General features: G+C 33.4%; 1 protein-coding gene across 1 annotated transcript; it reads right to left on the bottom strand.

The window, feature by feature from the left end:
* Positions 1–104: 104 nt before the first annotated feature.
* LOC119601534 (bromodomain and WD repeat-containing protein 3) lies at positions 105–27069 on the bottom strand. The gene is made up of 15 exons (XM_037952501.1): positions 26892–27069; positions 26625–26683; positions 26509–26538; positions 25807–25866; positions 17589–17835; positions 16703–17510; positions 16542–16638; positions 16168–16482; positions 11584–13521; positions 9451–9710; positions 9219–9389; positions 8880–9153; positions 7157–8332; positions 1598–1808; positions 105–1496 (listed from the first exon to the last, which is right to left on the bottom strand). The coding sequence occupies exons 1-15, from the start codon at positions 26932–26934 to the stop codon at positions 478–480; spliced, it is 6708 nt and encodes a 2235-aa protein (XP_037808429.1). The 5' UTR covers positions 26935–27069; the 3' UTR covers positions 105–477.

Below are 27069 nucleotides of genomic sequence, written 5' to 3'. Positions count from 1 at the left end.
CAATAAATAAATGTTTTGTGTATGTATTTATCTAAAACATATGTAGCTGGAGCATAAAAACAAATTACTCGTTGGATAAAAAATAAAAAAGTTCACTCATAATATTACGATGTTATTTACTGACGAACTAAATGTTTGTTTTTAAATTTATTTATTTAATTGAAATACACCGAGGCGTAAGTTAATAGGGGAAAAGAAGTAAATAATAAAAAAGCAATTTCTAAATATTTTACAAATACGCTACAAACAAATCAAAAATATATAGGTATGTACTTTAATAGTGAATCTTATATTAAATGGAAAATAATGATTTAGAGGGATTTCTAAATGGTAATGAATATTTCTAAAAATTTTAAACATAAAAACTAAATAAAAAGTGAATGAATTCTGTGAATCGGTATTAATAAAAAATATATGTATGCATGTATGTATATGTTTTGGATACAGTCGCAGGAGTAGATAAATGTCTCAAAAAAGTTACTCCTTAAAAATCCCTCTCGCTTTGGCAGTAATTTTTCGAACGCGACCTCTACTGCTGACACTAACTAACTGATCGTCATCGCTGTCCATTGTACTTGCCTCTTGTTCATCTTGGTTAAGTGCTGAACTACCAACAACAGAAATCGATTCATTGCGCAGTTTTCTACCTCGGCTATTCGCAGCGGTGGAGTTTTCATCATCATCACTTAGTTCATTGTAGCGTGGACGTTTCTGATTCCGAGAACCTCTTTGATTACGCCGACTGCTAATTCGACCTCCTACTCCGCCAGAATCACGTTTACGACCTCCATGACGTCCTTTATTGTAGTCATCCTCTTCATCAGCGACGAAAGAGTCATCTGAAAGTCGACGTTTGTTTCCAGGTCTCCTACCACGTTTCGCTTTAGGTACATACGAAGTTAATGGCTGATTGTCATCTGAATCAGAGGCATCATCTGTGGCAGAGGAGTCAGTGGAACCACCTGTACCCATATCCGAAACACCTTCCTCGTTGTCATCGTCGTCGTCCTCAATATTGCCTTCGGGTCCATTCTCGTCTGCTGAGGCTTCTGTTTGAGAATTTTCTTGACTAAAACGCGACCGACCTCTTCTGACGGGTACTGTAGCTTGAAGCGTGATATCCCTTTGAAACGATGACGCAGGGCCAACCGTTGTAGATGAAGGTAGGCCACGTCTCAGACGTGTTTGGGCAGACGATAACATACCACTTTCCGCACCCTGAAGACTTCTATCTGATTCATCGAAATTGTGCGGATGTCTTTTTGAGTTTCTGTTAGCTGCAGAGGAGGTCGAGGGCCCTGGATCCCCTATATAATTGTGATCATGAACAGTCGGCGGTGCCGCAGAAGAGGAGGTAGCTATATTCGATGTTGTTGATGTGGCATGAGAACGTGTCATATGTAGTAATGATGAACTACTGCCACTTAATTTTCCATTTTGTGATGATTCGTTTCGCTGTAGGTGCGTTGGATGAGGTAATGATGTTTTGCCAATATCTTCAATGAATATATATAAACAATTACATCATAATTAGTAACTGATCAAAACAGTAATTACAAATATTTGAACATATCAATGTAACTCGCTTCAAACTTACTCTGTGGATGTCTATGTTGAGATCCTTGACTTGAAGCGAGAGGTTCATCGTCGCTATCATTGTCATTATCGGAGTCATTTTGTGTCTCCACAACTGTATTGCGATTGGTTCGCAATTGCCTAACGACACTCATTGAGGCAACAGCGGTGCGACTGGATGAGGGGCCGTTAGCAGTTCCATTGGATTTAGTGGGAGTAGGCGTTGGCAAAATCTAAATGTTATAAACAATTTATTTAGACAAATACTATAAAAAATATTTTGTATGAATGGTTTTTGTAAACAATATATTATTTACAATATCGACCGCGATTACATATTTTTCGCTTTGGTGAAAGACTAATGAAATTTTCATAAGCGTCCCAGCAAAAAATAATTGATGTCATACTTTACAAACGAGATTTATAAACCAAACATATACTTACAAATTAAAACACAGTTAAAAATGAGAAAAGAGATGTAGAAAAGTCACTACAAACAACATATTCGAAGTACTTCAAATTTTGATGAAAAACCAATGAAATTTGCATAAGCGTTTCATTGAAAGAATGTAGTTTATTTTTGACATACAAATATCGGATTTTTACAGCTTCTAAAGATAAGATTAGATGTAGTTCAAAGTTGTCAAAAATGAACAACATCCCTCCAATGACATGCTAATGTAAAATTCATAGGTTTTTCACCTGAATTTGAAGCACTTCGGGTTACTAGTTCCCCAGCAAAAAATAATTGATGTCATACTTTACAAACGACATCTTAATCACATCTAAAAATGCGATTGCATACTTTTCGCTTTTATAAACCAAACATATACTTACAAATTAAAACACAGTTAAAAATGAGAAAAGAGTTGTAGAAAAGTCACTACAAACAACATATTCGAAGTACTTCAAATTTTGATGAAAAACCAATGAAATTTACATAAGCGTTTCATTGAAAGAATGTGGTTTATTTTTGACATACAAATATCGGATTTTTACAGCTTCTAAAGATAAGATTAGATGTAGTTCAAAGTTGTCAAAAATGAACAACATCCCTCCAACGACACGCTAATGTACTTCGGGTTACTAGTTGTGATGAAAATTCTACATCTTTTTCCAAACTTTTTTTGCTGGGTCCCAGCAAAAAATAATTGATGTCATACTTTACAAACGACATCTTAATCACATCTAAAAATGCGATTGCATACTTTTCGCTTTTATAAACCAAACATATACATACAAATTAAAACACAGTTAAAAATGAGAAGAGATGTAAAAAAGTCATTTTGATGAAAAACCAATGAAATTTACATAAGCGTTTCATTAAAAGAATGTGGTTTATTTTTGACATACAAATATCGGATTTTTACAGCTTCTAAAGATAAGATTAGATGTAGTTCAAAGCTGTCAAAAATGAACAACATCCCTCCAATGACACACTAATGTAAAATTCATAGGTTTTTCACCTGAATTTGAAGCACTTCGGGTTACTAGTTGTGATGAAAATTCTACATCTTTTTCCACACTTTTTTTGCTGGGTAACATTAACGTGTTTGCCATTAAAATAAGGGCTTATAACCTATGAACCTTCGTTGATTCTCATGAGAATTTTCATTGGTGCAATATATTTATTTTAAAGTGGATTATTGAAGCTATTATGAATTAATTTTTAATATTTAAATTATTTTTTAATATTGTTAAACATTATATATGATTACAAAATAACAGAGATGGGGGTAGTGCACTAATTTTTAACTATCACTAATTATTAGTGGTAGTTCAAAATTATTCACTACTTTTATTTATGTTTAGTGATGAATTGAAAAATATAAGCCTCATTCAATAATAGCTTTGTTCCAGAACTTTTCTGGCTAAAGAGAATTAATGAATTTTCTCTTCGTACTTATAAAAAGTACGGGAACAGAAAAAACTAAATTTCTCTTTCAATAAATTTGTATTGAAGTTTATTCATATAAATTTCTATTGAAATTAAAATAAAATTGAAAAACTACAATCACACATACTTATTTATGAAAATAAATTAAAAATATCAAACATTTTTTGTTTTCAATGTATTTTTTTAAACAAATAATTTATTTGACAATTTTTTTTCTATTTGCCAGGAAAAAATTTTCTGGCTAAAACCTGCAAGTTCTGGCAAAGAGAAAATAATTTTAATTGCTCAAATTTGTTCTCTTTTACAATTTCTGGTAAAAACCTGCAAACTTGACAAGTAAAGGAACAAAGCTAATAGTGATAGTGATATTTAAAATTTTTAACTAAAAATATTTTAAAAATAGTTAAAATATTTGTTTTTACAGCCTAGTGAAATAATTTTTTCTACACTAAATTATTAGTTCAAAAAATATTCCTGCACTATTTTTTTTTTTTTTTTAACAGAGAAATATTTCACTCATTTGAAAGTTTAAGTTAATAGGACAGTCTAGAAACGGTTTAAGTCAACCAAAAACTCATTGGACGAATATTATTAATAAGTAAAACGTTCATTATTTACAAAGGTTCCAAGCTATTGCCTAAAAAACATCCAGTAACCACATCATTTTGGCAACTGGCAACGCAGATGACGTGGCAATCGAGGTACAAAATTAACCAATTAATTTAATTTTCCGAGGAGAGTTCACCATTCCGCTAAAGAAAACATCGTTATACTTTAGCAGAAGAAGGCAAAATTTTGGAATTTAGGTGTTTCAACCATTTCTTTTTAAAGCATGAGATGTTGTTGTGGTAACTGCATATGTAGGGTCTATCATAGTGCCATCGCTAACAAAATCTGTATTTTCCATTTTAATAAATGTATCTTTTAAAAAATTGAATCATTATAAATAGTGCAAAGAAAATTATTGAAGCCTTTTGTTAGTGACTGTTCAAATTTTTAACTATTTGAGTGTAGTGCTTTTTTCTACACTATCACTCAATTGAGTTATAGTTAAAAAAATAAAATTATCACTAAAAAATATTAGTGCTAAAAATATAAGCTTCACTACCACTAAGCTCCAGAAAATTAGTGAAAAATATATTTTTTGAAATAATATTTAGTGATAGTTAAATATTGATTTAACTAATAATTTAGTGCACTACCCCCATCTCTGCAAAATAAAACATAATTTATTTCGAATTATATTAAAGTTCAATCAGAGTAAAAAACCCAATATATTTAGAAATACGTTAAGCAGTCAGTCAACTTGGCTTTTATGCAAGATGTTAAAATGTTCTATTAAATAAAAAATCTGATTAATTATGTTATTTTTAATATTAATTTGTATAAAGTTTACGTTTCCTTTAAATCCTAAGAGAATACCAAATTACAGTGAAATGTTACAATTCCTATAGTAGAGTTACATGAGTGAATTATGTTCAATTTTTCATGCCTTCACTTACACTGCGTATCACTTAAATAAATGAATAAACCCTTTATAACATATAACATACTACAGGCAACAAACCGGTTATCTCCTTCAAATTTCAATATTATCTCCAAAAAAATGGACAAGAGAAAGCTTTTAAAACTTCCGAAAAAGAGAAAGAATAATTTTTTTAATAGCAGGAATAACTAAGAAGTGAACAGCCAATTGTATACAGCTACTTTAGGAAGATTTTAAGCTATAGTAAAAATATGAAAGGATGTACAAGAACAGTGATTTCGTGAACAAGCTGTATAGATTTTATATTGTCCTCCATATTATCCGGGATTTATATGATAGAAAATGGTTAGTGGAGGCTTGATAGAAAAGTATACGACAAAGGAAAGCAAATTTATTCAAAACCGGAATAAGATTGGAATGAGCTTAAAATCACTAGATTATATTGGATAGCTTTACCGCTCAATTTTTCGTTATTTTTAAGAGCATATTTTTATATATAAAATATAGCTGTTAAATTTTTATGGCATCATAACATTAAGCGATTTAGATTTCAAGATTCCGCCTAGTTTCTTTGAAATATAAAAATTCCTTATTCAATTAATAGTAAAAATATGGTCTTTAAAATTCTATAATTTTGTAATTCTTCAATGTTTAGTTTACAAGATATTTCCATTCAAAATTAATAAAATAATAATTCACACTGTACGAAAAATTTATTAGAATTTATTTAAAACGCATTAAAACCCCCTTATCTTGAACTTCAAAATTTTTTTTGCTGTACTGAAAATAATCTATGCTTAACTTTACGAAAAAAAATTTCGTAACTACTTTTTTCGTAATATATACGAAAATTTTGTGTATAATACGAAATATTGTTTAATCAACCCCTTTTCTAATTTTACGAAAGTACGAAAACCTGTCGTACACTGAAAATAATCCATGCCTAATATACACGAAAAAATTTGTACATTGTACGAAATGCTTCGTGGTTTCGTACTACGAAATTCTTTCGTAATATATACGAAATTGTACGAAATATTTTAGTAAAAAGATATTACGACAGGTTTTCGTACTTTCGTAAAATTAGAAAAGGGGTTGATTAAACAATATTTCGTATTATACACGAAATTTTCGTATATATTACGAAAAAAGTAGTTACGAAATTTTTTTTCGTAAAGTTAAGCATGAATTATTTTCAGTGTAATATCTTTTTTCGTATATATTAAGAAACTTTGTTTTCTTTTACAAAAATAATTTCATTAAGTCATGTAATATTTAAAGAAAGTAACGAATTTTTTTCGTAACAAAAATATTTAGTAATATACAAGAATTATTTTTGATTTTACAAAAAAAAATTATTTTGTTACGAATTTTTTTTTTTTTTTGTTATTTTCGTAATTTTAAGCGAGTTAAATTAACGTAATTTTAAATTTACAGGAAATTGCTGCCTAATTTCCTGTAAAATTTTTTATGTTTTTTTTTAAAATATAAAAAATTTGATTTTTTTCGTGGTGCGAAACCACGAAGCATTGCGTACAATGTACGCCATTTTTCGTGTATATTAGGCATGGATTATATTCAGTGTGGAATCGGGTCAAATCGGAAAGTGATTTGGAGACGATAGGAACATCCTTAGATAGGTGTGGATCCAATATTTTTGTTCGTTACAAACAATATTTACAAAGCATAATACCTTCCGCACTATAGTAGTGTAGGGCAAAATACCATGAATATACCAAAAACCATGAGTTTTCAAGATTTAGGTGAAGATATCTCGAAGAATATAGAAGATATGTCAAATGTTAAGCCTTTATTTTAGATGGTATAGCATACAGCATTTTCTAAATAAATTTGTCTTTTTACTGTTATAACGTCTTAAAAAGGGCGAAAATGGCATCACTTCGCCTAGCTGTTGTTGAATTGGTATTTTATAAAACACTTCATTATGACAGATTTTTAAGTTCATAAATAGTCGAATACTAGTAAACAAACAATAATATGTTCACATTGTTATTATTGTCGACTGAAGTCAATGCAAAAACAATAAATTTGCGTATGGTCAGAAAACGTGAATGATTGATTCTGTGTTCTCTGTTTGATATAATCAATGGGTTTTCAAAAAAAGAACACAATTATCTTATATTTTTTAATAACTAATTGAAAGTTAAAATAAACACAATGGTTATAAAAACACTTACTTCTTCGGCTTCTTCAGTTCCCTCGCCGTCTTCTATGTCACTGCCACGAGCCCACTCCATAATGGCTCGCTTAACACTAGCTCTAGTGGGTCTGGCTGCAACTTCCCTTGAATCTGTATCAGATTCAATAATGCGACCATTGCGCACCGGTAGGTGATAACTGTGGTCGTTTTCAGTTGCACGTCTTCCAACTCCAACACCAATTGGGTTATTAGTTTGGGAAACTATTTGGTTTCTAGTATTTCGCGAAGGACTTTGCAGCATTAAGGCAGTACTTGTTGTTGGACCATCATCATTGCGTGGCGTTTTCGGTGGTCTTCCTTTTTTCTTAGGTGTATTTGAAAGAGTATCCTGTGTGCTTTCATCAATTTGAGAAACAACGCCACCACCTCTACGTGCGCCATTTTTGGGTTTTCGACCTTTTCGGCCAGACTTTTTATGTTTCTTATGTCTACCGACGTCAAAGTCTTCATCTGTGTCGTCTTCGATATTACGTCTCCTACGTTTGGATCCTCCTGAGTGATTGCTTTTACGTCCAGACTTATGGTGATGTCTTTTACGTCCTCTCTGCTTTCGATCTTTCTCTGGGCTGTAACTCTCTTCGGAATTTTCACTGGCACTGTTGTCACTAATTGAGTCTGCACTTGAAGTATCATCATCCTCATCCGAGTCAGTACTTGAACCTGTGACTTCTGCATCATCTTCGGCACTATCATCGCCATCCAACTCTTGACTTGGATTTTTGCGCCTGGATGCGCGTGATGTTCCCGGCTGCGGATCATCCAACACATTTGCTCGTCTATGGGATGATGAAGAAGTGACACGATTCGAACTGGAAGTGCTTGCGGTTGCTGCGCCATTCCCATTACGAGCTTGGCCAATGCGTCCCCTTCGCTGACTTCCACGTGGTTGCTCATTGTCTTCGTCGTCATCATCATCCTCTTCATCGTTATGTGAAGACTCTTCAGAACTACGTATTCGCCTTGTATTTCTTACCAAATTGCTCCTGCGTCCTGTGGAACGTGTACGTTCAGAAGGCGTTCGTTTATTAGGACTGCTACTAGATCCACGAGATTTATTCTTATTAGCCCGTCTTCTAGCCGACTTCCAATTGCTAATAACCGTCTTTATTTGCGACTCGAATAGAGCACTTAATCGTAAAGTCATAGAATATATCTAAAAACAGACAAACGAAGAATAAATTTTCCATAAAACAATACTTTCTACTCGAACATCGAGTATTACACATTAAAACATGTATTAAATAATATATGTATACATTAAAATATGCATGTTCTGTATAGCTTAACCTTACCGCCAAATATTCCTACAATAATGATCGTCATTCATTATTATATTTTATAGAATTTGTTCATGGGTAGTTGTGGGTGATGATTAGATAAGATTTTATTTTAGATTTCATGAGTGTATTTGGGAAGCATGTCAAAAGAATAAAGTGAAGCACAACAATAATGATGTGAGTATGATTTTAATGAACAGATAAAAACTATTTTTTAATAAAACTATTAAACTAATCAAACGATAGAAAAAATATCTTAGAAGATCCAATTTCAATTATTATTCTTTCAAAATACCTGATCATGAATAATAACGACTTTGAAATGAATTGACGATCTACATTTACAACTTAAAACAAAAAACACATACATAATAAAATTCATAAATAAAATATACATACTAATGAGAACTTCAATCTACTTACTCGTGAGCGTTTATTGGTGTTATAATTTTTAGAATTTTGAAAAATCAAACGAACATCTTTTGCAAAATCTAATGGGTCTTCGTAATTTCCACCTAATAGATCTTCTTTAACCGTCCGAAGGTCCATAGGAGTTGCAATAATTTCTAGATAATCCGGAAATTCTATTGTATCCACTGGTTCACGGAATGGTAATGAGTCTGGCCGTGACCACATTAATTCCAACAACTGCCGACATTCGAGACGCCAATCGCTTTCGGAACGGTTTCTATTAGATCTATGTACATTAAATTAACGAATAAAATATTGTTTATTGCAACATTTACTTTATAAAACATTTACCTTCTTGTCGAGGTCATGCTTTGTCTGGCTCTTGCTGCTGCAGCTGATGTTGATGGTCCTGTACTTGTCGAGGGAACAACATCCGATTCATTATCATTTTCCGATTCGGATGAATGATAAACATCCACTAGTTGATGATAAACTGCAGCCACATCAATATCATTTTGTTCTCTAAATAAAAGAACAACACCAACATTAAAAAAGATTCAAGGTTTAAGCGAAGTGAACAAACCTTATAATACGTAAACACAGATCTGTTATTATACGAGCATGTTTTACAATATTCGTGTGTCTTCTATTGTATTTTTCGGCATTTGTAGCTAAATAACGTACATCGAATTGGGCGGAGGTGATTCGGCGGTAGAAATGGTTTTCGAATCTTGATTTGATTGTTGTTAAATCAATGGGATATTCAATTAAATACGCATAGTCCGGATAAATATTCAAATCTACAGGTGCTAAGAAATGTTCAGCTATTGACAAACGCATAACCTTTAAAAGGATAAAAGAAAGAATATTGAAATTGTAAAAACATTCAGCTGAAATGTGAAACCAGAACATACTTTTAGTAAGTTTTTTTCTAATATTAGTCCTTTCGACTAATATCCTTTTAAAACTTATCTTATCGTTAGCTTAGTGCGCAAACGTAACAAGTCCACGTTATATAGAAATTAAGATTTTAATGCAGAATGGTAGTATAACTTGAAAATTACCTTATTTTTACTTTAAACTTTTGTTGTGATATACAAACGTGCTAAGTCCTCAAAACAATAAAATTATACAAAGAAAAAGTGCTAAGTCCTTTCAATTTGCTATTATAAAGGCATTAATTAGTCATGTAAAATGAAATATGAAACATTTTGTACATCAATGTCTAGGAAATAGTTGTAGTTTGAACCATCTTCGATTAAGTAAGAAATCATGGAATTTAATGGAATTTTATATAAAATAAAACAAGTAAATTTTGACAATAAAACTGTTTTTATTTAAGAGCGATGATATAAGTAGAGAATAGCGTAAGTTATGGACCGAATCTCATAGTAATTAGTAAAGAAATTTTGATTCCTTTAAAACTTGTTGAAGTTGAATTGCATCGCTATACAGCTATTTTAAACCAGTTGTGCGATTTAAAATTGATGGGGAACAATTATATCCTCATAAAATGTCGTAAATAGTTTTTGAGTCCCATCAATCTTGTTTATATCGAATTTCATCACTATTCTGCTATTTTAAAAACAGATATAATCGTTAGAGTAATTTTTTCAACGGTACTTTATATGGGAGCTATGGTCAAATATGCACTGATACTCATAAAAATTAGTGTACCGATTTAAGTTCATTAAAGTTTTGTCCATATCGAATTTCGAAGCTTTACTGACATGTTTAATGCATTTATGAGCGTTAAAATAATTTTCTGAAGGGGATCTTATACGGGGCTAAGATCAAATAAAGACCGATGTACGTCATTCTTTACTATATAATTTTTGAATACAAAAAAATAACTTGGTCCAAATTTTATCACGATTACTAGCTACTCTCATCATATTTATTTCTGTTTAATCACTTTTCCGAGGAGCCACTTGTATGGGGAGAAATCGTGGATCTACACTTACTAAATTTTTTACGGCAAAACGTTTTTGTCAAATTATATCTGTACGTAAGGAAAAAGTTATAAGAAAATGTGCTAAGTCCAGCAAAAAATAAAAATTCAGAAAAAGAAATCGTACTAAGTCCTAAAAAACCGCCATAAGTATTCAACATTATTTTGAAATTGTTTCACAACTGATATTAAAAAAAGAGAAATCTGAGAAGAAAACTGCGTTTGCAGATTTTAAAAATATGAAATAAAGGAAAATTTGTGAAGTTTTTTGCTTCTCCTATAAAATTTACAAAAGAGAACTTGTTACGATTGCATACTAAGCTAACGATATATTGAAACTAAAAACTCAGACTCTTGGAATAGATAATACTAATATACATATTTTTAGAATTACGTTTTTATTTTTTAAACTACAAGAACGCAATTTTAATCATTTAGTCTCAAAAATAAATTTTGGTTAATTTGTTGTCAAAACGACTAACATTGGTTATGCAGCGTTAAAAGGCACTGATAAAAAACGAAATCGACTCATATTTTCAAAAATTAATTGACATGCATAACCATATATGAAGTGAATGTGAAAATAGTCCGTAAATCGGATTTAGAAATCTACAATATATGTATGTATATTTTTTGTATTTTTTTTTTGGAAAGAACCTTCCATTTCCAGTAGATTAAACTCAAGATATGTTAATTTGAAAATAAAAATCATATCCGGGTATGTATGTGGTAGGGTACTACGGTAAAACCTCGTAGTGAACTTACCTGTTCGAATCCATTAATTATTCGACGACATGAACCATCTCGGTCACCACGGTGCCATTCCTCAGATTTTGGTTGGTACAACGTGGCACGAATCTCTTCTTGTAAAACGGGTACAGCACCTCCAACTTCGTCTGGCAAGCGATTTTCGTCTATGGGTTCCATGTCCCATGGACTCATATATTCATACTCACCGTTATCCCAACGGACACGAAAACACATAAATGGGGAGTCGGGAAATTCTGCGGATAAAGCATGTCGGGATTCGATCTGCCCCATCCACCAACCGTCACCAATCATACAACGGAAACGGTCTCCAATTGACCAGTTTCGTTGAACTGCTAAATCATATGTTTGCCTGAGAACCAAAAAATCTAACACATCCGGCATGTCGTGGTATTTGATTTTAAAAGTAGTACCCGTCATATTACCATCCTCATCGATGATCGCTAACTTAAGACAACACAACCTTGGAGGCCGAATTTCATATTTTATACCTATGACACGTACGAGCTCACGATCCCTTAAAGTGCGAAAATTCCACGGTTCGGAACTGTGTGACACTTTGTATACTTTTTTCAAACGAACGGCTTCAATGTATCGATGGTGGCCCTGTCTAAAGTACACTACTTCGTCACCCATTTGTGGATAGTATGGAGCCTTCCGTGGGATAACTTCCGAAAGCCATTCGGCTGGACGATAAACTTCTGGAATTTCACCATTTGGTGCAGTTGGTGGTATCAGAATTTTTTTGGCCTTTCTTCCAGATTTAGCAGACGTTGTAGGATGTTCCGTTGTATCGTCACTGCTGTCATCACTGACAGTACGTCGACGAGACAAAGGCTTTCGTTTGGAACGCTTAGGGGGTTCCAAATTTGGTCCTGGTGTATCAGCAACCCAATCAGAGTAATCGGATGAGTCGGTATCCGAGTCGTCGGAAGATTCTTCAAGATTTTCTTCTACATTTGAGTAACTAGTGTCTCCAGAAGAATTGCTACTTTCTTCATCCTCTTCTAATACGTCTGGTGCTGGCGGCTCTTCAATTTCTTCTTGATCACGTACTGCTCGAGTGCGGTATGCCGGTTGCTGCTGTTGTTGACCGGCTGGACGCCCACCGCGTCTTCTCCCCACACGACCTGTACCATTTGCACGAATATTTCTATTCCTCCCCGATCCAGATTGAGATGTTACAATGCTGGCAGTACTTATCATAATTGGACGTCGTCGCATTTCACGTCTATAGTCTTGCATTTCATATTGTCCTGCTGTGTAAACCGATGTTTTGAGAGTTTGCAGCTGAGAATACTTCATAGGTCGAACATAAATACGGCGCACGTATTTCAGTTGACTTGCCGGGGATGATTGATCCTGTTCTGCAGGTTGTCTTCCCCATGTTGTACCTTGGCGAGCCTGCTGATTAGATTGTTCCGACAATCTTCTATCCAATGAAATGTTTCGAGATGTGCTTGGGCCATTCCCAAGCACATTTCCGTTGTTTGAATTGCGACTGCCAGAAGGACGATTATTTGAGTCTGGTGCTTGATCGTGACCTTGCCGGTTCGCTAAGGCTTCAATCATACGATCCAGCTGCGAATGATTCGCTCTACCTGTTGGAGGACTATTTTGATTACCCCCTCCAACACCTCCTTGTCTGTTGGCCAAAGCTGCTATTAACCGATCTATATTTGAATAATTGTTGTCCTCTACAACCACACCTTCAACCGCCATTGTGAGATTCGGTATTAATTGTTCTGTAGAACAATTTTCTCTTCCTGGAACATAACGTTGAAATCTGGGTGGGTGAGGATTACCATCGGAATCGACCAAAAACGGCGGTGGCATCAAATGTGGCATAACTTGTGTTTGTTCATCAATAACATGATGAGATGCGTCTCTCAACAATGGCCTGTAATCTGTGTGGAAGAATAATTCATTCGGAAGCTAAAAGGAAATAACAAACAATTTAAATCGCATTTTCAATTTATGTACGTACAGTATTGTTCGAAACCTAAGCAACTTTTTTTGGCATTGTATACAAAGTGCTATATTTTCTATTTTAATTGATTTATTCAAAATTATATAATTGATAATAATAATATTATGTGTCTACATTATAATAACAACAACAAAAGTTTAATTCCATTTCGCTGTGAGTTATAAGAAAATAATAACTGAATTAACTCCATAAATAGCTGTTCGAAACTGAAGCAACTTTTTGATCTTCATATGAAAATCTTTGATCCTTTTGAGTTCCAAACACATTTATGGAATAGATTAGTTACTAGTGTAGTTCGTAATGAATCCCAATCGGATTTTAAGCCACTATCCAGCTGTAATGTTTTCTAAAACTGCGAGTTTCGACCCAGCGCTTCAGAATGCCGAACAGCATCTCTAAGGGGCTTGAGTCAGGAGATTTTGATGGACAATCAAAGAATTTGGGTCCCATTATACGATAACTACTCTTAGATCAACTTTGCTAAAGGATTTGGTTCGTTATCATGCTGAAAATCGCAACAAAGTAATTTGTTCTGTTCAATGTACTTAATCCTTTGGTTTATTTTGTTGGCCAAAAATGTCCCAGAAAGTAAAACAATCCAATTTTATTTGTATTTCAACATCAGGACTTAAAAATCTTGCCCATAACCTTAATTGTGTGACCTCCATGCTTTTTTAAGTCTTTAATGTACGATGATGTAACCGCATATGAATCCCGCAGTGACATGGCACAGAGTTTACTTAAAGAAATTCGATTTTTTCAAAAATTTTGTACAATTTTGGGTAGAATATTGAAATAGATTACGCAAGACTAATAAAAACAGTTTTATTTACAAACGGGTCCACATTTTCCGTCTTAAATTCAAACAGAGTATGCGAGGCTCAAAGGCTGAAGGAAATATTACAATATACCCTTTTAGTAAAGGCCCAATAATGAATAGAGAGCAAAATTTTAGGGTGTGGCTATGTTTTTTAAAGAGAAGAGTTAGTCCTGATGTTGAAACACAAACAAAGTTGGATTGTTTTTCCTTTTGGGACGTTTTTCGCCAACAAAATGAATCATATGATTGAGTACATCGAACAGATCAACTTACTTTATTGCGATTTTCAGCATGATAATGAACCAAAACCTTTGGCAAAGTTGATCTAAGAGTTGTTATCGGGTAATAGGACCCAAACTCTTTGATTGCTCATCAAAATTTCCTGACTCAAATCCCTTAGAGATGCTGTTCGGCGTTTTGAAGTGCTGTTTCGGAACTCGCCGTTTTAGAAAACATTGCAGGGGCGAATAGCTTAAAATCCGATTGGGTTTCATTACGAACTACACTAGTAACTAATCTATTCCATAAAGGTGTTTGGAACTCAAAGGGACCAAAGATTTGCATAAGAAGATCAAAAAGTTGCTTAAGTTTCGAACAGCTATTTATGGAGTTAATTCAGTTATTATTTTCTTGTAACTCACATCGAAATGGAATTAAAATTTTGTTGTTGTTATTATAATGTAGACACATAATATTATTATTATCAATTATATAATTTTGAATAAATCAATTAAAATAGAAAATATAGCACTTTGTATACAATGCCAAAAAAAGTTGCTTAGGTTTCGAACAATACTGTATATACATATGTTTTTATATATACACAGGTGTGGCCCCAAAATTTGAGTTGCTGGTGTTCCCGTCGAAAATGAAAATTAAGTTAATTTTTAGATACTATTTCTCAAAATGTTTGTCCTAATGTCAATATTTGTTGAGCTGGATCAAAGGATAATTGTTTAAGAATTTTGTAATTTTTTCATATTTTCAATTTACTATCATAGGAAAGGTCTTATTATACCACAATTTCATATCTATCCTTTGGAAGATATATGAAAAAAAAATCATGAGAACCTTATTATCCATTGATTCAACTCACCAAATATTGATGACAGGACATACATTTTGAGACGCGGCATTTTAGAATCAGTTAAAATTTTATTTTAGTTAGGAATATTGACACCTTATTTTTTTATATACAAACGGGGCCTCCATACAAAAGTAACTAACAAAATTAATTTATATTTAGTAACAATGTAGGACCAATAGTTATTAGCATTTTTTAAGAAACTCTAAATTGATTTTATTTTTGTATCGCTTAGTCGCGGCTTGGAAAGAAATGTATGGTTTATAATGTTATCTAATAATTTTTTATAAATATAAATTATTTTTGTTAATTATTCTTTAAAAGTTGTTTTTTTAAATACAAAAAACTTATAGGCTTTGTACTATTTCAATGGATAAATAAAATAAAACCGAATAAAATTAAAAACTCTTAAATTTTTTGAACATGAGTATATATGTATTTGAAGTGAAAAGAGAAATTTATGTATTCACTTTTCATTAATTTTTCGTTTAATTTATTCTTGTGATTTCGAAACCAACAAATTTGAAAGTTACAATATTCAGAAACACACATATCTTTAAGCTTATTCAGCTTTTGAGATGAGGTTTTTAAGAATAAATTCGTAAATAAATAAGTAATTTTTAAACGTTTTTTTATCTAGAATATGGTTGTTGTTTTTAATTGTTTGTGTATATTCCATATACTTACAATTTTATATCTATCAGTTGTTACACCAAGGCCAAAGATCAATATATGACCATGAGAATCTGTGGCAGCAATCATAGTGCCGTCCGGTGACCACTTTGCATCAAATACTCCACCGTGTCCTTGTCCATCGATATTGTTTACGAAATGAGCAACTGATTCCCCCTTTTCAATATCCCATAGAAAAACTTGGCCATCGTGCCCCGCTGACAGCAAAATGTGCTCGTTTTTAGGATTTGATTCCAAAACGAAAAGCTCATCTTTATGACCACGTAGAACACAATGTAATTTTGCGCTTTTAGCATTCCAGATTTTAATCTGCAAACAATTAAATAATTTAAGTTTAAGTATTATTTATTTAAACATAAATAAAATACCGTAAAATCGTTAGCTGCAGTAATAACGTATTTATCCGAACAATCCCAGGCAACCATCGTAACTTTCAATTTTTTGCCTTCCTCTGGTTCTGGACAACTAAACGAATTAATTTTTAATAAAATATATTAAATCATTGGTCTAAAATATTTCAAAAAATTACCTTGGCAGTCTTTCGGTCATGCATAATTTTACGCTTTTCCATTGCTGCGATTCAAATGTCCAGATATGAGCAGTTCCGTCTTTGCTGCCAGATATGAATCGCAAACCTCTATGAGACCACTGCACAGAGTCTACGGCGTCTGTGTATGCTTCGGTCTCCAAAATACGCTTAGGACCATCTTCAGACATTAAATAAACACGAATGTGATGATCAGCTGAACCTGCTGCCAAAAATATCCCACCTGGTGAAAACGATGTACACATCATTTGAGCCTGACCCGGCCTTAGTTTCTCATGATATTGTATTGGCTTTGGTGCAAATGTAATCTTTTGCCCTCTTGGCGTTGAATATTGCCAAAATGCAATGGATCCATCGTTGCTAGTTGTAACTAAATATTTTAAATCATTTCTTGGCGAAGGGCAAAAATTTACTGAGGTTATCATGCCAGTATGAGCTGCTAAGACAGCTATTGGAGATGTGGTTTGTAAGTCCCATACGCGCAAAATTCTATCTACAGACCCTGCTGCCAACATAGTATTATCCAAATTAATAGCAATATCAGTTATTTCAGCAGACGCACCACGAAGAGTAGCCAGTAAGCGACCGTCCATAGCGGACCATATTTTTATGAGAAGATCATCAGCTCCTGTTATAATATAATGCCCTGTACGATCGAACAGAACGCAATAAACTGATGATAAATGACCCACAGTGCGACGCAGTAATTTCGTCTTCCCATAGAGACTTGTAGGCACTAAGAGTTTTCGACGAACAGGTCCTCCATACTCGCGTCCAATTAAAACTTTCTCTATTTATTAAAATTGTTTGAAACCTTTGTAACCACAATACAGAAAATTTAAATAAATATACAAACTATTGGACTTACGAAAGTTATGTACGGGCTTTGTGACTGCAGAATCCGGCAGTGATACTCCATGTAAACGAGTACAATAATCCAGTAATGATCTGGATTTGTATATACTGTCTTTGGTCCGCAAAAGGCTCTGACGTCCAGAACCCAACAATGATATAAGTCCAGGAACACTTGGACTCAGTTCATTGTCTAAGATTGGTCCAATTCGACAACATATTTCCAATAAATGATTTGACCCAATGTGGGCATATTTTCTTTCCTAAAATTAAATTAAATATTAGTAGGGAACTATATTTATTTATTTATACAGATTATACTTTACAAAGTTAATTCATAAAATATAAGAAATTAAGGCGCGGGTAACTAGACCATATGCGCACGTATTGTCAAAAAAATTAAATAGAACTTAAAAATTATTGAATTATTTATATACAAAGAAGTGAAAAATAATTTTCAAAACAAAAAAAAAAATAGATAATTAAAATTAAAAATTCATTACATTTTCGGTGATATAAAGAACAAAGTTTTCGTAAAAATAAATAAATATAATAAAAAATACTGATTTCTGTATTAGATTTCATGAATATTGTGCTTCTCCAGACTTTCGATAATAATTGGTAAGTTCGCATTTCGGCAGTCAAGTATTTTCTCCAGAGGTTGATCTATTTTCGAGAGCTGGCATTCTGTCAGAATATGTGGTATGGTAAGGTAAACATTGCAGTGAGAACAAATTGGGGGATCAGTCCTTTCATAATAGTGTCTCGAATTAAATACTGCCTTTCCAACTCTTAGACGAGCGAGCATTATACATTGTGACCTTGAAAGAATTTCGCTGTATTTAGGCCTTTTCGGTACGTGGTTTTGAAGGTCATAAAGGGCATTAAATGGTTTTGTTAAAGCTTTAGGGAGGCATGGAACTTCCGTGACATTATGCAATTCTAAGGCTTCCTTAGCACCTTTGTCAGCATGTTCATTTCCAGGGATTCCAATATGTGATGGAATCCACAATATGGTAATATCATTTGCCATATTCTCCATGTGTAAAATATCATTATATGCTCCATTATGGTTCTTGATTAAGGCTTTGGTAGCACTTAAACTATCAGTGCATATCAGTGATCTGCCGGCATTTTCACTGCAATATTTTATTGCAGACTTAATTGCAGCTATCTCCGCTATAAAAATGCCACTATGATCTGGTAAACGATTTTTACATAAAGTTTCAAATTGGCTGTTCGTTAATTGTTTGACAATGGAGTACGAGGTCAAAGTGTCACGAAAGGACCCGTCTGTGTAGTAAATTTGATCTGGGGCAAAATATGAGATTTTCTCCAAAAACATGCTTTTGAAACACAATGGGTTTGTGGAATTCTTGTTGAAAAAACTTAAGCTGTCGTCCAGTTTAACAAGTGTTCCAGTATTTGTGGGCTTGCCCGGCTTATCCGGAATTGATATGTTCCACCTTTTTAAGGTAGTCACAATTTTCCCGATGGCAGATGATGAGCAATTTTCCTGGGACAATAAACAATGCCAAAATGTCTCATGAAGGCTTTCATCTGGTATAGTTATAGATCTCGAAGCAAGACTAATTGCAGTTTTCTCCAGTAGGCTTGTAAAGTCAGTAAAATTTGCCTCAACCCTTAATTTTTCGATAGGTGTTGTCCGCAGCAATCCCGATGCGGTTCTAAAACACATGTTAATGGATGTATTCATCTTGTTTACATTTCCCTTTGAGGTCCAGCCATAAATTGTGATCCCATGTAGTATCGTACCCATCGTAAGCGATTTGCAAATACTAAGTGCTGTTTCAATATGTGGACCTTTCCCTCGAGAACAAATAAGTTTCAGAAGATTGTTAATTTTAGCCAGTTTATATGACAAGTTTTTTATTTGTGTATTCCAAAGAAGGTTTTTGGTAAATATTATACCCAGAATTCTCATCTGGTCCAGGATGCGCAGGTTCTCGTTGCCTAGACAGATTGTGTTATTGTTACAGTCCCGCTTTCGGCAAACATGAAGTATTTCAGCTTTCTTCGTGGGGATAATGGCACCATTTTCCTTGGACCAGTTTTGTATGACACGGTCCATGTTATTGAGACTAATTTGGACTGATTTCGGGTTTCCTGAAGCCACTGCGAATATGTTGTCGGCATAGATTCCAACGTAATCTATGCCCGGTAAATCTTGTATAGCATTTGCCAAGGAATTTGCATATATGTTGTATAAAACAACTGATAGTGGTGATCCCTGCGGGACTCCATTGTCAAGGTTATAAGTAGGTGAGAAGTATCCATCAACCTTCACAGTTATCCTACGGTTTTCCAGAAAAGACTTCACGAGTTGCAAAATTTGAACTGGGACACCCCATCTATGTAGTTCCATTATAACAGATGAGGATATTACTCGATCGAATGCTTTCTCGAGATCCTCTGAAAGAACAAGGCTATGTTTTCCGTTGCCTAAATTATGCCGTAGTATTTCCTCCAACTGGTGACATATGCTATGAACTCCATGCCTGGGAATAAAGGCATGTTGTAATTTTGACATCTGTCCCTTCGTGAATTTCCAAAAGCGTTTTGCAACAATTTTCTCAAACAATTTAGAAAGCACGGGCAATAATGAAATAGGACGATATCCCTCAATTTGGCTTTGGTTTTTCCCAGGTTTGGGGATAGGTGTTAGTACAGCCAATTTCCAATCGTGGGGATAAACGCCAGTGGTCATTATTCGGTTGTACAACTGGCAAAGTCGTTCCTTCAAAATATGCGGCGAATGTTTGATCATTGCATAGGTGATTTTATCCCGTGCTGGTGTTGAACCCTTCAATGTCATCAATACCTCATTTAGCTCGTAGATTGTAACCGGTTGATTCAATTCGTTAAAATGACTGGCCATTTGTGTGAGATTCTCAATTTTCAAATTTTCCTTCCCTGCAATAATTTCTGGATCGAAAGCATCATCTGAGCCCAAATTGCACCAAAAATTTGCAAAATTGTCAGCAATACCCAGTGGATGTGAAAAAGAATTATCATCCACAAAAATTGTAGGAAAATTGTGCATTTTGCGACTTCTCAAATTTCCGACCTTGTTCCAAAGAACCCTTATATCCATTGATGGGTTCAAAGAATTGAGGAAGTTAGACCATGTAGTTCTCTTTGCCGTTCTGCATTCTCTTTTTACTTTAGCACAAAGTCTTTTAAAATCAATTAAATTTGTCCTGTTTCGACATCTTTTGTAAGTTTTCCAAGCAACCTGTCTCAGACTTATACATTTTGAGATCTCCGAGTTGAACCAAACAGGACTGTTTTTCTCCTTCGGTCTGTGACTTAGTGGAATAGATTCATTAGCAGCTTTGCGCAAGATTCGTTTTATTTGAGCAGCTTCCCTGTTAATATTTGATGATTTACTGAACTGTGTGATTATTCCCGCAGCCTTTTCCTCAAAAAATTGCCAGTCTGCATTTCCCTCCAGAAAACGGGGTGAAAACTTTCTTCTCACTGCTTCAATATTATTCGTAATTTTAATAGGAAAATGATCTCCCACTTCAGGCAAAGGCAAACAAGCCCAAGTTAAGGTAGGTGCAATATCGGAACTACACATTGAGACGTCTACAGCTGTCAGGGTATTGTGTGTACTGAGCAAAGTCGGAGAACCATCATTCATTACAACCAAGTTGTGATCATCTGCGAAGTCCTCAAAGATTTTACCATTTGGTGAATTTGACGAAGATCCCCATAACACATTTTGTGAGTTAAAATCTCCCAATATAATGTTATGTACATTACCGGCAACTGAAATATTATTTACCAATGTGGGAGATAGGTTTACATCACCTTCCTTGTATATATTAGTAATATGAATCTCAGTTCTACAACAGATCACTATGGTTTGGTATAATAAGTCGCGATCAGAGATAATATGTTTCTTCACATTCAAGTTATCCTTAACCATTAAAGCTATGCCTGATTTGGCATAATCAAAGTCATGATTGTGATGAAAAATCTGAAAACCAGGCAGATGTAGTAACTGTAAATTCTTCTGAACTATGTGTGTTTCCTGCAGCGCTATTATGTTGGGTTTATGTTTAGCTACCAAATGTTCCAAAGCATATTTATTGTTTACAAAACCTTGTATGTTCCACTGGAGAAGCGTAATATTCTGGTGAACAGTCATAAAAAAATAATTTATTCTTCCATTTTGCCCTTTGGGGCCAAATGTTTTGTATTCTTCAATGTATTCGGTGTAATTATAACGTTCAATTGTGGGAAATTATTATAAAGTTGTGAAATTGGTGTATTTTCCCCTGTGCATTCCATTTCTCCTCTTGGGGGGGTTTTAAAACCTAGACCATCGCTTATATCCTGGATGATCATTTCCTCAGTTAAGTTTTCATCGATGTTCTGATTTAAATCCTCGTCAAATGAGTCATCCAATGAATAGGGCTTACCATCTCTGGTAAAGGGGTTTTCCTTAAAACAGTCATCTGAGGTAGAATTATCTGTTGTTATTGTCTTTGATTTTGTGTTGAGTGACATAATTTGGGAGTATGAATTTTGTAAAGGCGTGAGAGAATTTTGATTTGTCAGCTGAGTTTCTGCTGTTCTATCAGTGTTGTTGTTGTTTGTAGTGGTTGAATGTTGAGCTTTTGTTGTGTTAAGATTTTCATTGAGATTTGTGGTTGAATGATGAGCTTTTGTTGAATTAAAATTTTCGTTGAGATTTGTGGTTGAGTTGAGTGAGATCATTTGAGAGTATGAGTCTGGTATTTGAGTTTCTGCGTTAGTATTAGTGGTTTCGTTCGAATTTGTTGAATGTTGAGCTTTTGTTGATAAGTTTAAATTCTCATTGAGATTTGTGGCAGAGTTGTTTGTCTTCGGGTGAGAATTTTGTGTTTTTTCTTTAACGGCTAATGTTGAGTTGTTTTTGTCTTTTGCATGATCAATTGTGTCCGGCTTGTTCATTTCCGAAGTTTTGTTGTTTATTGTTGTCAAGGCAGAACTTGTTATTTGTGCGTATGTAGGATTTTTCTTGGCGTTTTTGTAGACAGGTGGTTGAAGCATATTTATGGACGGGTTTTCATTAAAAATTTTCCATGCTTCCCGAGTTGTACATCTTCTTGAAATTCTCAAGTAATTAACCGATTTATGCTTCCAGTACGTAGGACATTTAGGGTCGTAGGATGTGTGACTTTCTACTTGGCAATTTATACAGTATTTACGGGTACATTCCTCATGTACTTGAGTAAAACCACATTCTTTACACTGTTCCACATTTTTGCACCATTTTTTCGTATGACCCAATCTTTGGCAGTTTATGCATCTCATGGGATTTGGTATGTACTCGTCTACAGGCACTCTCTCCCAGCCGAGCTTCAAAACGTCAGGGCGGTAAATCATGTCAAATGTAATTATCGCTGCACCTGTGGCTACTATCTTATTATTCTCCTTCTTCGTTATCTTACGTACATCAATGACCTTCTGTTCCTTAAGAGATGTCAGTAAATCTTCTTGAGAAATGTCGATTAATTTTCTGGAAAAGATGCGTCCTTGTACCGTATTCAGCGTCTTATGAAGAGAAAAGCGTACGGGTATGCAATCAATGTAATTTGCCTTAAGAAATTTCTCAGCAGTTTTGTTATCAGGTACTTTTAATAGCAAGTCTCCGCTTTTCATTTCCTTAACTTCCAGTCTGTCACGTGAGATAAAATCAAGACCCCTTTCCACTTGAAAAACATTATGCGATGCAAGTGGGAGAACTTCCAAATCTTCTCTCTGTGGTATAGTAGAAGCCACTAAATAGCGTGGGAGATTTTGTTGATTGGACGATGTTTCCGGTAGTGGTATGAAGTCTTCCGCTCGTGGCCTTTTAATTTTGTTGGATCTGTTCCTACCGGAGGGAAAATCTAGTTCCCGAAACCGGTTGTAGTCCGGGGGATGAACCCCGTTCATCCCGCAATATTAAGTAAATTCAAGTTAAAAAAAAAACACAAAGTTCGTCAAAAAAGTATTAAAAAAAATAAGAAATTAATGCAGAAATAAAATCCGAAAAAAATACTCAATGAGAGAAAGAGATTTCTCTAGCACTATACGACTACACTTTATTCAACCGGTCACTGAGTGAAACACATGCGTACTCGGCAAATGCCTGACACAGACTGTAGGGAACTATATATTTAACAAAAAAATAAATTTGTGTCATTTTTACGAATATTCTTGTATTCTTATTTATAAGAAAAAAACCTTAGTTTTTTTAATTTTTACAATAAAAAACCATGAAACATTACACAGGTCAACAAAATGTTAAAAAAGTTGAAACCCAGAGGCCAAAGTAAACTTTTCTAAAGGATTAAGTTGCGCTGAAATTTGATACTATAAGCTTGTCATTACGTTTGTAATTTCTATAATTTAATTTTCGACACATTAAATGTTTGTATGAATGCAACTTAAAAATTGTAGGTATACTTTAAATCAGGATGTAATACCATAGAACACTAAAAATCAAATGCATTATTGTCTTTAAAAGATATAACCAGCTTAAATGACGCAATATTTGCCTTTGTTTGCATGTTAGTTGCAAAATCTTCTGATGCGCATTTTTAATTTAATTTCAAAAAAACCTAGTTATTGGCCATAATCCATTACAAATTTCTACTTAAACAAGAAAGTATAGTCGGGCGTGGCCGACCATATGATACAACAGTTATGGATATTAAAAGTGATTTATTTTTCATAATAAAGCATTTATCTTGAATATTACCTTGATTCCGATTTATTTAAGCAATTTATTGCCGAAAAACTAATTTTCTAAAAGAGGCTTTATATGGGGGATAGGAGCAAATGTTGACCGATCCCGATAAAATGGGCTGGATAGATTTGTATTTATATAATTATATTTGTGATATATTTGATTGCAATAACAGTGTTAATAAATGAATTGCGGATATTCAAGTCACTTTCTGAAGGGGGGCTTTGTATGGGGGCTAGGTCATCAAGGCTTGTGCGAACTTTCATGGAGATACATTTATATACATATATACATAATTATGAGCTCAAAAGCTCTTTTCGGGGGTTCAGTTGTGTGGGGGCTAGGTGAAATAATGGGCCGATTTTAACCATTTTCAATAGGAAACATGTATTCCAAATTTCATCAAATTACCTTCAAAATTGCGAACTGTACTTTGATAACAACGTTTACATGGACACAGAGATGTCGGACAGACATCGTTAATTCGACGAAGTGATTCTGAGTCGATCGGTATACTTTAAGGTGGGTATAGTACTACAAACATCAGCACAAACGCATAATACCCTTCCCACTATAGTAGGTAGGGTGTAGGTATATAATAGGCATACATACATATTTAAAGTCAATTTTGCATGTCGTGTTCCTAATATGCAAATTTCTCATATAATTGCAAAATAAGTACCTCTCTTCAACTGAAATCATTCTAGTGTTTTGCCAACCAGCTTACAGACGGAGGGTATCTACGATTCGTCACTGCCGAAAATAACACTCAACCTTGTTTTTAGGTTGGCAATGCGCTCAATAGCAAGAAATAGAAAACAAAAAGAAAAAGGATGGAAAAAGCCATACAGGCTTGTATAACGAAAAATATTGTACATACATATACATAATACCTATTTTGTAAAATACAAAAATTATTATATTGTACTTTGTGTACAATAATAGAAAATATATATGTATGTAAATATTATTTTAGACATAATTATTAAATATAAGTTAGCTAAATAGAAATCTTATTTAAGAAAAAAAGTAATTTGTATTCTCCGCATCTGTAAAAAATAGTTTGTATTTATGTGTTGCACTTTTGAACAAATATGTATCATATTATTATCAACCAGAAAACAAAAATGCATAATTTAGTTTTTTTATGTATCATGCTGAATACAACATGGCGTCTACACGCATTTTATTAAACGAACAAGATTACTAAATTCTATCTACTATTTGCACATATGTACATACATATGTCATATACATTGTATGTATGAATATGCCTATGTACATACATACAATTCATAGATGTATGAAAGTTCATACATTTGTATTTCAGGTATGAATATTTACTAACAAATAACAACAAATGCATTTTTATCCGAATAAATAAAATGTATCATTTAAAACAGACAAAATATTTACTTTGATAAGATTTTATATACTAGGGAGTACAGTGGGCAATGTTTATTATAATAATGTGCACATGACTTACCAATTCAGCCAAGGATTGATCATGTTCATTTCCCAACCAGTCTGTACGTTTAGGCAAAACCTGCAAATAGAAAAAATAATTGTATTTATATACATAATTTGTACGTCTCAATAGGTAGGATACAAAACATTAAATTTACAAAATTGTTTAATAAAATAGGTATAGGTCTCAGGGTTTTTTAGACTAGGCTGATTTATATTGTTCTAATGAATAATTGAAATACACGTACGTACTAAATATACAAAATGTAGTACACCACAATATAATTAAAAATAAATAGAACACGTGCATCTTTATATACAACGATATTCATATGTACATACATATACATAAGTTACAGCTGACGGATGCAGTGTCACAAAATTTGCGAATCTACAATTAGTATCTTTACACCCCTTTATGAACTAATTTAAATGCCGATTTTCCGACTGACGTCCGTACACACGTCCACTACTTCAGATTAGCTTTTCGATTTTTTCAGTTCAGTTTTAGTACGATTCTATACACCGCTATAAGCGCACGTTATGTACGGATACAATTTAAACTGTTTTGGTTTTTTTTTTACAAAAACAACAATGAAAACAAAAATACTACGAGAAATATTTTTTAAGAAACCGCCAAACAACATTGATTTTAACTATAAAAATGATAAGTATTTTTGCAGCAGAATTTGTAACTGTATCATGAAGGGTATTAACTTACCTTTTTACTTTCAAGTTCCTTTATTAATACCTATAAGTAAACAAATTGTTTGTGAATTATTTGCCATTTATAATAAAAACAAATTAAAATACATTCTTGGAGGTTGGCTTACTTACCTTTGCAGTTTCTTTGAGAGGACCCGCAGACAAGAACTTGGAAATTAAAAAATATAGCTCTGAAAAACAATTTACATTTTAATATGCGTATTAATGTATTATAATTAAATTTTAAAGTAAATCAAAAGTATTCTGTTTTTAAAACAAATGGTACTCTTTAATTTTGTTAATTTTTAGCCACTGTCTGTGGGCTAGAAAAACAAGACGGCTGCATTTTGCAAGGCTATCGTAAATATCGTAGTCGCCATTATCTAAATTTTCACATACCTGGGGTCACTATTTTCTCAACAATTTCTTTATTACTATCCATATTTCATGTTTATAAACAATTTTATTATTTCTTACAATTTTTAAGCAATATTATACACTTTTTTCTGTGCTTTTGTATCGGGAGTATGAAAAATTTTTGCTGAAAATTATTTTTCTTTCTTTTCCTTGATTCTTC

This window comes from Lucilia sericata, unplaced genomic scaffold (assembly GCF_015586225.1).
Source record: "Lucilia sericata isolate MDLA Ls3-8-SP2 unplaced genomic scaffold, ASM1558622v1 Contig000172F_arrow, whole genome shotgun sequence".
NCBI classification, from domain to species: Eukaryota; Metazoa; Arthropoda; class Insecta; order Diptera; family Calliphoridae; genus Lucilia; species Lucilia sericata.
This window is presented reverse-complemented; position numbering and strand designations above follow the sequence as displayed.